The 13445-nt window shown below is 42.0% G+C and overlaps 1 protein-coding gene across 1 annotated transcript in view; it reads right to left on the reverse strand.

The window, feature by feature from the left end:
* The window catches only part of LRPPRC (leucine rich pentatricopeptide repeat containing), a 111225-nt gene extending 98044 nt beyond the window's left edge, over nt 1-13181 (reverse strand). The window contains exon 1 of the mRNA XM_038551169.1: nt 13009-13181. Within this exon, the coding sequence (XP_038407097.1) occupies nt 13009-13157 (149 nt within the window). The 5' untranslated portion in view covers nt 13158-13181. The remainder of the gene's footprint in view (nt 1-13008) is intronic.
* Between the last annotated feature and the right edge of the window lie 264 nt (nt 13182-13445).

Consider the following 13445-nt stretch of genomic DNA (forward strand, 5'->3'; position numbering starts at 1 on the left):
ATAGAATTAACTGGGGTGAAGGAAGGTTAGTTATTTAACTAAGGGATTCTTCACTCTTCAAAGGGAAGTTTCCAGAGCTTCCCTACCTGGCAATGCTTTCTACATTATTTGGCCTTAAATTTATTTTTAAATTCCACAGAAACATACCCAACAGGAAATAAGAATTTCATGCCTAGAACAATACGTATGCTGTGCTAAAGTCCAGGGGTGAAGGTGAATCCATGTAGCAGAGGCACCTAACCATCAGACTTGCACAAGCTAGAAGGCACTGTCTCCAAATTCTGATGACCAAAATTGATATAACCACATAAAGGAAAATCATTTTATCATCTTATCAACGTGTCATAAATGACTCCTTTGCATTTTTGAGTTAAACATCTTAGGTTCCCTCCTAAGACTCTGGCACTCACCACTAATATTCAGATTCCTCATAAATTTTCTCTAGCAAAATCTGGCATTGTTTTTCTGTTTGTTTTAATTGATGGTGGTTTTCATTTTGACTCTTTAGTACAAAAAACTGATTTTGTACGTCCATATTTCAAAAAGGTACAAGGATCAGATTATGATAAGCAGGCTTCCATGGGACTCCCCTCTTAAACCTGTTTTTTTCCCCTAATATTTTACTTTTTCAAGGCATTTTTAGGTTTACAGAAAAACTGTACAGTGAGTAGAGTTCCTACATATCCTCTTCCCTCTCCACTCAGTTTCCCCTATTTATATCTTGCATTACTGTGGTTCATGTGTTACAAATGATACACCAATCATGATACATTAAAGCCTATAATTTACAATAGGGTTCACTCTGTATATGTACATATCTAAGAGTTTTTGACAAATGTATGACAAGCATTACAGTACTCACAGTACAGTTTCACTGCCCTAAAAATGCCCCATGCTCCACCGATTCATCCCTTCCCCCCCTCCTCTTGAACCCCTGGTAATCACCTTTCGCCCTCTGTAGTTTTGCCTTTTCCAAAATGTTTTGTAGTTGGAATCACACAGTAGAAAGACTTTTTCAGACTGTCTTCTTCCACAAAGCAAAATACATTTAAGGTTCCTCTATGTCCTTTTGTGACTTGATAACGCATTTCTTTTTAATGCTGAGTAATATTCCATTTTATGGATTTACCACCATTTGTTTATCCATTCATCTACTGAAGGAAGGACAGACATACTAGCTGCTTCCAATTTGGGCAAGCATGAATAAAGCATCCATAAGAATTTGCACGCAGATTTTTGTAAATTTTCTATTCATCTAGGTTAAGTATCTAAAAGTTTGAGTGCTGGATTATATGGTAAGCTCATGTTTATTTAGCTTTGAAAGAAACCGCCAAACTGTCTTCCAAAATGGCTGTACCACTCAGTATTGCCACCAGCAATGACTCGGAGAGCTCTCTAGTGCCCCACATCCTCACCATCATTTGGTGCCACAAGTGTTTCAGATTTCAGTCATTCTAACAGGTATGTAGTGGTATCTAATTGTTTTAATTTGCAATTCCCTAATGACATATGATGTTGAACATTTCTTCATATGCTTATTTGCCTCCTTTATGTCTTTCTTGGTGACCTATCTGTTCAGATATTCTGTTCATTTCTCAACTGGATCATTATGTTTCCCTTTTTCTTTAAGTTTTCTTATCGTTGAATTTTAAGAGTTCTTTATGTGTCTTGGGTATTCTTTAATTTTTTTATTATTTTATTTTATTTATTCATGAGAGACAGAGAGAGAGAGAGAGAGAGGCAGAGACAGGCAGAGACAGGCAGAGGGAGAAGCAGGCTCCATGCAGGGAGCCTGACGTGGGACTCGATCCCAGGTCTCCAGGATCACACCCCAGGCTGAAGGCGGCGCTAAACCGCTGGGCCACCAGGGCTGCACTGTCTTGTCTTGGGTATTCTTGACACTTATTTTTTCAAGTAAACTTTTTAAAGATTTTTTTTATTTGAGAGAGTACTCACTTCGGCAGCACATATATATTTATTTGAGAGAGAGAGAGAACACATGCGCACGAGCAAGGGGAATAGCAGCAGAGGGAGAGGGAGAAGCAGACTCTCCACTGAGCAGGGTGCCAGACATGGGGCTTGATCCCAGAATCCTGGGATCATGACTGAAGAGTCAGTCAGATGCTTAACTGACTAAGCCAACCAGGGGCCCCTCAAATAAACTTTTTATTGAAGTATTACTCATTCTTTTTAAACTTCAAATATACAGGAAACTAATCACACATGTTCTCAAAATTCTCCCTTCTGTGTTACGTTCTTCATTGCTATAATGAGTCATCGGAGCATCTAGCACTTTGGAGCTCCCAGAATTTAAAAAAAAAAAAAAAAGAGGATACAGATATGCAATAGGTATAACCAGTAATTAATATTTATTATGCATTTAATGATGCTTCCTAAGTAACAAAAAATTATTACCATAATCTTCATTTTATAGATAAGAAAACTGAAGCAAATTGCCCAAAGTCATAGCAAAAGCTAGTTAATGACAGGATGACAGGTCCCAGATCTGTACTTGGGTAGTCTCCTTCCGAAATGAGCTCAACATGGCAGAAAAGCATCAAGAAAACTAACCTGGCTGCTCAACATGGCAGAAAAGCATCAAGAAAACTAACCTGGCTGCAATAAGGGGTTCACAATGGAAAGTGGTAAAAATTAAACCTGGAGGGCAGCCCAGGTGGCTCAGCGGTTTTAGCGCCGTCTTCAGCCCAGGGTGTGATCCTGGAGGCCTGGGATCGAGTCCCACGTCGGGATCCCAGCATGGAGCCTGCTTCTCCCTCTGCCTGTGTCTCTGCCTCTCTCTCTCTCTCTCTCTCACTCTTTCTCCCAGCTTATCTTGCTGTACTATTCTGTAGGGAATGGGGACCTCAAATTTGTTCTCACCAATCCCTAATTTTAACTATTTCACTTGAGTTTTCTTTAGCCTGTTGATATGTTTGATTACAGGGATTGATTTTCAGATACTGAGTCAGCTTTGCACACCTGGAATAAACCCAACTTGATCATGGTATGCAATTCTTTTAAAAACATTTTTTACATATACTGATTCCACTTAAGTTTAACATGTTAAAAATGGGTAATGCCTCTTTTTATTTATTTAAAGTAGGTTCCATGCTCAATGTAGGACTTCAACTCACAACCCTGAGATCAAGAGTTATATACTCTCCACTGACTGAACCAGCGAGGTGCTCCAATAATGCCTCCTCCCTTTTTTTTAAAGTTTTATTTATTTATTCATGAGAGAGAGAGAGGCAGAGACACAGGCAGAGGGCGAAGCAGGCTCCATGCAGGGAGCCCGATGTGGGACTCGATCCTGGGTCCCCAGGATCAGGCCCTGGGCTGAAGGCAGTGCCAAACCGCTGAGCCACCTGAGCTGCCCCCTAAATAAAATCTTAAAAAAAAAAAAAAATTAAGGGCAGCCCAGGTGGCTCAGCGGTTTGGCACTGCCTTCAGCCCAGGGCCTGATCCTGGGGACCCAGGATCGAGTCCCACATCGGGCTCCCTGCATGGAGCCTGCTTCGCCCTCTGCCTGTGTCTCTGCCTCTCTCTCTCTCATGAATAAATAAATAAAACCTTCAAAAAAAAAAAAAAAGATTTTATTTAGGGACGCCTTCGTGGCTTAGCGGTTGAGTGTCTGCCTTTGGCTCAGGGCATGATCCTGGGGTCCTGGGATCGAGTCCCACATCTCTGTGTCTCTCATGAATAAATAAATAAAATCTTAAAAAAAAAAAAAGTTTTATTTATTCATGAGAGACACAGAGAGACAGGCAGAGACCTAGGCAGGGGAAGGAAGCAGGCTCCCTGTGAGAAGCCTGATGTGGGACTTGATCCCAGGACCCTGGGATCATGACCTGAGAGAAGGGCAGATGCTTAACCACTGACTCACCCAGGCATCCCTAATTTTTTTTTAAAGATTTATTTATTTAAAAGACAGAGAGGAAACACATGCATGCGTGCAGTGGGAAGAGAGAGAGAAAGAACGAATCTCAAGCAGACTATTCAGAAAGCATGGAGCCTACCTCAGGGTTGGATCCCACAACCCTGGGACCATGACCTGAGCTGAAATCGAGTCAGACACCTAACCAACTGAGACACCTAGGCACCCCAATAATGCCTCCTTTTAAAAGTAGTTGGTACTTCTTTCAAATTTCTCTACTGCTATAGACTTTACCACCACTGCATTGTTCTTTCAAGCTCAAAATCTTGAGTTAGGGCAGACCTGGTGGCCCAGCGGTTTAGCGCCGTCTTCAGCCCAAGGTGTGATCCTGGAGAAATGGGATCAAGTCCCACGTCGGTTCCCTGCGTGGAGCCTGTTTCTCCCTCTGTCTGTGTCTCTGCCTCTCTGTTTCTCATGAATAAATAAATAATTAAAAAAAAAAATCTTAGGTTATTTTATTGCTCAATCCCTCTCACCTTTCACATCTATCTAATCCTTTGCTCAATCCAGAATACATGGATTTTTTTGCAACAAATCCATAATTACTTTCTCAGGTTTCAGGATTTATTCATACAACTGCCAGATCAACCATTCCCAAAGTCATCTTCATGTCATTCTCTCTTTAATATCCTATAGTTGTTCTTTACTTTTTTTCAAACACTACGTTCTTTCATTTATTAACTCAAAAAATATTTACTGAGCACCTTCAATGTATAAGGCACTATACTAGGATCAGCCCTTCTATTTATCTGGTAAGTAAACCTGATATTCAATTAAACTTCAAAAAAATAAACACTTGTGTTAAGCTCTATGAAGGACATAAACAAGGGACTTCAATGAAACAGAGCTCTACTTCAAATAAAATGTTCAAAGAAAATGGGGATGCCTGGTTGGCTCAGTTGGAAAAGCATGCAACTCTTGAGCTTGGGGTCATGAGTTTGAGCCCTACACTACATGTAGGGAGATTACAAAAAAATAATAACTTTTTTTTAAAAATGAGGAACCAAATGGAAATTTGGAGTGCCTGGCTGGCTCAGTCAGTGGAGTATGCAGAGGTTATGAGTTCAAACCTCATGTTGGGTGCAAGGTTACTTAAAATCTTAAGGCATCCCTGGGGGGTTCAGCGGTTTAGCACCTGCCTTCAGTGGGGCATGATCCTGGGGTCCCGGGATCAAGTCCCACATCGGGCCCCCTGCATGGAGCCTGTGTCTCTGCCTCTCTCTGTCTCTCTCATGAATAAATAAAATCTTTTAAAAAAATAAATAAATAAAATCTTAAAAAGAAATGTTCAAAGAAAATGACACTAATTTTTTAATTGAGGATGAAAAGAAGCAGCCATAGACAACAGGGGAGCAGTATTCCAAGCAAGCCAGAACAGTCAGCAGGCCAAGCAAGTAAGCAACACACGGGATGTGGCTGGAGAGGAAGACTGGGTTACTGAGTGGGTTAGATCATGAAAGACTGTGATGATAAAGAGTCTGTCTGGATTTCATTTTTGGTACAGATTTTATTCTAGGTACAGAGCTGTATCAGAACCCTATTGAAGGTTTATAAACAGGGATTGTGGCATGATCTATTTCTGTTTTGAAAAGATTAGTCTAAAAAAAAAAAAAAGAAAAGAAAAGATTAGTCTAGCCATGGGGTAAAGAATTAGAGAGCAACAAGAATTAAGACAGAGATACCATTTAGGAAAATATTGCAATTGTCCAAGTAAAGGCTGACAAAAGATTACACCAGAGTGAGTGGTGGAGACAGGAAAGAAATAGCTATCACCAAAGCCTCCAGCCAATTTAACTGCAAAGTCCAAGCAAGAAATCTCACCAATACAATGTTAATTCTCACTTCTTTATGTATAATGAAGAAAATTTCATGTCAAAGTGCCCTAGAAAGGCTTACTTAATCCTCTGTATACATCCTACCCTATTATGTTATTTAATGTCATGAACACTTGACAAGCACAATCTTAGAGACAAAAACAGAAGGCTCCATGGCATGGTGGAAACACAGGAGCTCTGAGCTTGAAGAGCATGAACCTGAGTTTTGCAGACCAGCCTGACATCAGGTTGTGCCATTTATAAGATATATAACGTAGGGCAGCCTGGGTGGCTCAGCGGTTTCGCACTACCTTCAGCCCAGGGCCTGATCCTGGAGACCTGGGATCAAGTCCCACATTGGGCTCCCTGCATGGAGCCTGTTTCTCCCTCTGACTCTCTCTCTCTGTCTCTCATGAATAAATAAAATCTTAAAAAAAAAAAAAAAGATGTGTAATGTGGCCAAGTTATTGCAACTTTTAAGCCTGTAAAATCTGGGAGATAACAGTATTTACCCCACAAGGATATCACGAAGATTAACTGAAATAGTAAAGTATTTCCAAAAATATCACCCTTCCACTAGGCAAGACAGATACCATTTAAACAAAAATTTTCAAAAAAATAAATAAATAAAAATTAAACAAAAATTTTCTATTTTAGCAGTTTTATCTATTTTAATTAATACTTAAAAGTTATTACTTAAAAGTAACTATCACATCAAGGTCTTTATTTTACTAATATTTTTGCTTAAGATAAAGTTACGATAATGTTAGTCTAAACCTAAAACCAACATTAAGAAAAATATCAGAGGTGGCTCAGTCACATAAGCATCTGCCTTCAGCTCAGGTCATGATACCAAGGTCCTGGGATGAAGTCCTGCATCAGACTCCCTGCTCAGCATGGAGCCTGCTTCTCCATCTGCCTCTTCCCCTGCCTTGTGTGCTCTGTCTCTCAAATAAATAAAATCTTAAAAAAAAACAAAAAAAAACTTAAATATAAATAACAGTTTCAGTGGTACTCAGATTGGACAGGAAGTGATGAACAGGTCGGGACCTATGATGTGATATGGAACAAGATACTCTTTAGAATCTATAAAGTGAGAGTGGGATGGACAAGATTACTCTAAAGATCCCTTCCAGAGTTTACATTCTCAGATCTTACGTTCTTACTTACTTGTCTTTAGTTCCTAAATTTATAATGTATCATATCACCTTTTTAAAAAATGTATTTTTTGTATTTATTGGAGTTCGATCTGCCAACATATAGCATAACACCCAGTGCTCACCCTGTCAAAGCGCCCCCGCTCAGTGCCCGTCACCCAGTCACCCCAACCCCCCGCCCACCTCCTTTCACTGCCCCTTGTTCATTTCCCAGAGTTAGGAGTTCTCCTGTTCTGTCACTCTCACTGATATTTCCCACTCATTTTCTCTCCTTTCCCGTTTTTTAAAAAATGTCTTTATGTCTATAAGTAATCTCTTCAATACCTAAAACACAATATATTCAAAACACTTCAGTGTTTTGCCTACAGACACGGCTGCCCAGTGCCTACAGTCTGGGCAGCTGAGTCTGTAGCTAAATCCCAACTGGAGATCCCAGATAAACTACTTCACTCTTCCTAATTTGTAATATCAACCCTTAGAAGATGAAATATATGTGTGATGTAATCATACAAACAACTTGAAAATGGTAAAGATTTAATCTGAAGGTACTACTATTTAGCCTCATCTCCAAATTTATTCTGCCAACATGCTGACCAATCTCCTGTTCACTCCCTCTCAAGAAGAAAAGCGTTTTCAGTTCTGCACCACCTAGCCGAGGTCCTATTAGCCCTAATCTGTAGTATCAATGTTGTTCCTACTGATCTTTCCATCCCCAACCTCTGTCTCTCCTACAGTCTATGTAAACTTTGTCAGGACCTATACCTCTCAAAACCCTCCGATTGCTTCCAATCATCAAATGACCAACTTCTAAACAACCTTAGTAGCTACAAGGAATCAACTGACCTTGGCAGTATCAACTTCCATTACATCCAATCCCATGTAGCCACACAAGATAAAAGTTTGATCTCCAAGTCCCTTCATGCTCTTCTCTTCCCCTAGAACACTCTGACTCCTCATTACCATATATTCTCTTACACTCAAGTGAGCCCCCTACCACAAATGTGACTGCTCTTCTCTCTGAAATACCACAGTATTATGTTCCTCTTTTATGGATAGAATATATGAGCTGTACATGTGCCTATCATAGCCCTCTGTAATTAAGAAGTGTATACACACAGAAACCAGAGGCTGAATCATAACTCCAAAGGACCCAGACAGACTCTTAATATTTGTTAAGATTTTTTTCTTATTAAGAAATAAGCCAGGGAAAGTTTCCTTCCTTCCAACTTTAGAAGTCACATCATTCTGTCATAGGGCAGTATGTGCTCTTCCCCTTTAAGTCAATCACCAATCTAGATCCACTTCCAAATGGCTATAATTCAAAGTTTATCTTTCCTCTGAAGCACAGAAGTCTAAAAACTCTCACAAGAAAATATAAGCAGCTTCTGATCCAGAAGTGCAAGGGGGAAAAAAAAGAGTCTGTGGGAAAGCAACAGTGTTTGCCCCTCAAACTCCCCACAGAGAATAAGGTAAGAGCTGGTTTTTAAGAAAAATTTGTTAAAGAAAAAAGTACTGAAATGGGTAATGGGGAGCAAGACTTAAAAATACAGACGTGGGGATCCCTGGGTGGCTCAGCGGTTTGGCGCCTGCCTTTGGCCCAGGGCGTGATCCTGGAGTCCGGGGATTGAGTCCCACATCGGGCTCCCTACACGGAGCCTACTTCTCCCTTTGACCCTCTGTCTGTGTGTGTGTCTATCGTGAATAAATAAATAAAATCTTAAAAAAAAAAATACAAAAAAAAAAATACAGAAGTATGTACTTCCTGGTGCTTCAACTTTGAAAACAAATTAATAAATTCTAAAATTTCACCCAATAATGTTCATCAGTCTTTCACAGAACATTCTTGGAAACCAAGATTGGGGTGAATTAATGGAGGTTCACTGCACTGCAGGAGTGGATTAAATATCTCTTCAAAAAGTCTTTGCAGTCACAATATTCCTTCCTCAACATCTAAGATTTTCACTGATTTACTAAAAAAATATTTGATACCTACTATGTGCCACAAAGTCAGACACCAGGGAAGGCAAAGAGTAAGACAAAATCATTGCCTTCAAGGAATGTATAGCCAGGTCTGGAGTGCTGGTGGGTACACATGTAATCATGCTAATGGATGCTTAGTGATTCAGGATCTGAGAGAAAGCACAAAAGAGGAGTCATCAAATAGGAGAAACAATCAAGATTTAACAGAGAAAAGGAACACCTGAGTAGGGAGAAGGGGCAACACCATCCCAAGAGTGACCACCACATTCAAAGGCAAAGAGATGTGCAACATGGCTCCTCAGAGCTGTGAACCAATACTAAGTACCTTTACCATCTGGGGGCTTGTTAGAAATGCAGAATCTCAGTTCCTTGCCTAGACCTACAAAATCAGAATCTACATTTTAACAAGATCCCCAAGGAATTTTTATGCTCACTAAAAAGCCCGGTTGTAGAGGACTCAGAAGTAGTAGTATGGTACAGTTAGAATACAGGATGCCATGGAAAGGAACTCAAAAGTGAGGCTCCACAGGTATCTCCAGATCATGAAGCCCTATCTTGGAACTAATGGAAGCCACCAGTGTCTAAGTAGGAAAATGACATGATGGAGGTACAGCAGTTGCAAGGAGACTAGAGAATAATGTGAAGGTTGAAGAAAACGGGGATTCACTCCAGATGGAGTAAATCTAGCAAAAACTTAATCACGTGTCATCAATATATATGGGGTGAATTGGGTCAGGGAGGTGTCAATGAAAGAAGAATGAAAAATCTCTAGAAAGTAGACAGAAATGGCAACATTCACTAAAATAGGGAACACACAAGGAACAAATCTGAGAGGAAAGGTGAGTCCAACTTGAGATGTGATGGGTTTGAAGCACCTGTAATTCAACCGGTGTAGGTGTCTAATAAATGGTCTATATATCCAGGGAGAGAGATAATGCTATTTTCAGATGAGTAGGAAGGGGCTGATGGCTTAAAAATGGGTAAGGTCACCCAAAGTGAATGAAAAAACATAAGGACTAGAGAGACAAAACCACTCAACACATCAGCATTTAAGAAATGAACATAAGAAAAAGGAAGCAACAAAGCACATGAGAAAAATCCTAAAGAGAATCATGAAAGACTGGTGTCATCAATGCCACGCAAAGGGTCTCATGAAGGGAGAAATGGGAGACATAATAATATACCAGGGGTCAAGGACTTAAAGGTGGATTTGGTAATTAATGTTCCTTTGGAAATATTAAGTGAAATAAACTTTCATTTATACATACATAAATGATTATGTATGGATACATACATAAAAATATGCACACAAGGCAGCCCGGATGGCTCAGTGGTTTAGCGCCACCTTCAGTCCAGGGTATGATCCTGGAGACCCAGGATAGAGTCCCACATGGGACTCCCTGCATGGAGCCTGCTTCTCCCTCTGCCTGTGTCTCTATGAACAAATAAATAAAATCTTAAAAAAAAAAAAAATCTACACACATGGGATGCCTGGGTGGCTCAGCGGTTGAGCGCCTGCCTTTGGCTCAGGGAGTGATCCCAGTCTGGGGATCGAGTCCCCACATGGGGCTCCCAGTGAGGAGCCTACTTCTCTCCGTGCCTCTCATGAATAAATTTTTTTTATTTTAAAAAAAGGACATGCACACACAAAGGCTGTATACATTTCAACAGCTCTCTCTGGATGATAAATTAAGGGTAATTTTTTTTATTTATCTATTTATTTAAGATTTCATTTTTAAGTAATTCATACACCCAACGTGGGGCTCGAACTCACAACCCCAAGATCAAGAGCCTCACACTACAGAGACTGAGCCAGCCAGGCACCTAAGGGTGATTTTTAATTTATTACTAATCCCTCTGTATTTTGCAATTGCTCCTCAAAGCACATGAGTTTTATAATTTAAAAATATAAAATAATGGTATCTGGGTGGCTCAGTCAGTTAAGCAACCGACTCTTGATCTCAGTTCAGGTTTTGATCTTATGGTGGGGAGTTCAAACCCTGCTTTAGGCACCACACTGGGTGTGGGGCCTACTAAAAAAAAAAGTAAGTAAAATAAAAAATATATACAACAGAAAGTTAATAAATAAGACAATGATGGCTTTGCCAGTAGTGTGATTGCAGTGGGTGGAAGAATGAACATGAAGTGAGGAAATAAAGGAGACAGGAATAGGGACAAGGGAAGGGAAACTGGGAAGCACCTAGAGGTTAAGTCCAGAGTTCTAAGAAGGGTGGGGAAAGATCCGGGCAGTCTTACAGGCTGTGGGTCAGGAGACTGTCACAAAAGGACTGTTAAGAGTACAAGAGAAAGATGGAACATTTCTTTATTGTTTGTTATGAGCTGAGTACGCAGTGGTGAGCAAAACAAAGTCCTGCTCTTACGCAATTCATTTTCTCTACTAAAGGAAACAAACAAAAAACAGATTAATATTGGACAAGTCACACATACCGTGTTAAAATTAAAATAGCATAGATTTTAGATTGAGTGCTGAGATAAGTAAGGCTTCTTTGAAGAAACAGTATTTAAGTTGAATCCTGAATGACAAGAAATCAGCTTTGCAAAAAAGGGAGAAAGGCCTTGTTACCGCGACCTTACGGGGATCATGAAACTGAGGATCAAAGAGGTTAGGTTAGATTACAGAGCAGGCCAACGGAATCCAGGTCTAATGAACACCAAGACCAACACCCTCTCTACTAGATTGTGTTCTACAGTTTTCCTCAAATGCAACAGTGAAGATCAAAGATACCACTGACCCTCCTCTGGCCTCATGGAAGATAGTTAAGGACTATCTTAAAAAAAAGTAATTGGCACAACTTTCTCAAAATAAAGTCTTTGAAAGCAAAGATATACTTTCTGAGAAAGCAGAGGCATGGCTCCTGAAGGTTAACTGTTCAGGCCTAAGAACAAAATCCAGGCAGGCCGTAAGTTAGAAGTAGGCTATGTTCCAAAGATCTATAACTGAGTTGTTAAGTCGTAAAACTTTTCCTCCATATAATTTTATGCAGAGAATAGGTTTCCAGGCTGCTCCACAAAGATCCATGTAATCATAGTTATTACTACTATTACAACTAATAAAGTGCTTCCTAGGTACCAGGCCCTAAGTTAAGTGTTTTTTATAGATAATCTCATGCAGTGCTACCAACCCTATTACCACTCCATCTTACTAAGGAAACCGAGGCCCAGAAATGGTTTAAGTGACTTGCCCAATGGCAAATCCTTGGCTCTTCATCCTATGTTGTCTCCCAAAATAACTTTATTTATAAACAGTCTTTCAAAATCTGGTTTTCTCCAATTCTAAAACCTCAGTGCCCATCTCCCCCTTCTCAGATGGCCAGAATACCACTCTCCTACTTTTTCATCAAACTTCCTTATGCCCCCTCCGAGTCTATGCCAGACCTATCTCCTGATAAACCTCAATCCACGAAAGTATTCACACATCTGACACCACCGATCCCTCGGCCTCCTTAAATCCTCACGGAGTCCCCTGCACGTGTCCACTTATTCACTCGTTGACGCTTACAGGGCCCTACTAGGACAATTCCCAACCCATATCCCGCCCTTCTAAATGTCGAGAGGAAAGGCAAAGCAACAGCCCAAACTGATCATAATTAACGTCCCTCTCTATCCCCGCATAATTAACTATCTCCGGCTCGCCTTAAATTCTCAATCTATCCCTCCCGCAATAAACCTCTCGAAATCTAAGTCCCAGCAGGTTACTGATCACAAATAATGCTCGCACGAGGGGCAGCACCCAAGCTGGTCAGTCCTAAGGAGAAGAGTAAGTGGTACCCGAGGCCAGTAGCAGTCTTCAACCTCCCCACCCCCTATACACGCTCAGTTTAATAGGACGCCAGTAGCCCGAGCACAGAAGGCCCCAATCCCAGGCGAGAGCAGAATCCAAGCCGGAAGCCAGCCTAGCACACGGCATGACCTTCTGCAGTCGGCTGACCCTGTCACCCTAAAACCCCCGCTGGGGAGCGGGATCCGAGGCCCCGGCACATTTTGGCCCCAGAGCGGCGAAGAGGGCACACACAGAGACAGGCGGGCCCGGCCCCCGCCGGCATCGCGCCCCCGGGGGACGCCCGCCCTGCAGACGCGCCGGGGGAGAAACCCGGGCACTCACCCGGCGACCGGCCCTGCGCGGGCCGCGGGCACACAGGGGGCGGCGTATGGCCGCCTCGGGCCGCTTGCGAGGAGGCGCAGGGAAAGCGGGAGGCGCGGGGCCGCCCGGGCTCGCAGGAGCCAGCGAGCGGGTCTCAGGAGGGCTGCCATGGCTCGGCCGTCCCCACCGCAGGAAGCACGCTCGGCGAGAAGGACAGGGGGAGCACGTGACCGCAGGGTCGCCCGGCGCGGGAGAGACCAAAGGCCCGACGCGCCAGACGTAGGGGGGGCCGCGCGTTGTTTTAGCTTGGAAGGCGGGCCAGCCTGTGTCTCTCAGGACACGTGAGCCCCGCGCGACGTGCTAATAATAATAAGGTAAGTTGACCGGTTATTTGAGGGCGGTTCTCTTTCCGTTTTGTCGTCTTCCTCTCGGCGTGCTCAGTGCCTCCACCCCTGCAC

This window comes from Canis lupus, chromosome 10, assembly GCF_011100685.1.
Source record: "Canis lupus familiaris isolate Mischka breed German Shepherd chromosome 10, alternate assembly UU_Cfam_GSD_1.0, whole genome shotgun sequence".
NCBI lineage: Eukaryota > Metazoa > Chordata > Mammalia > Carnivora > Canidae > Canis > Canis lupus.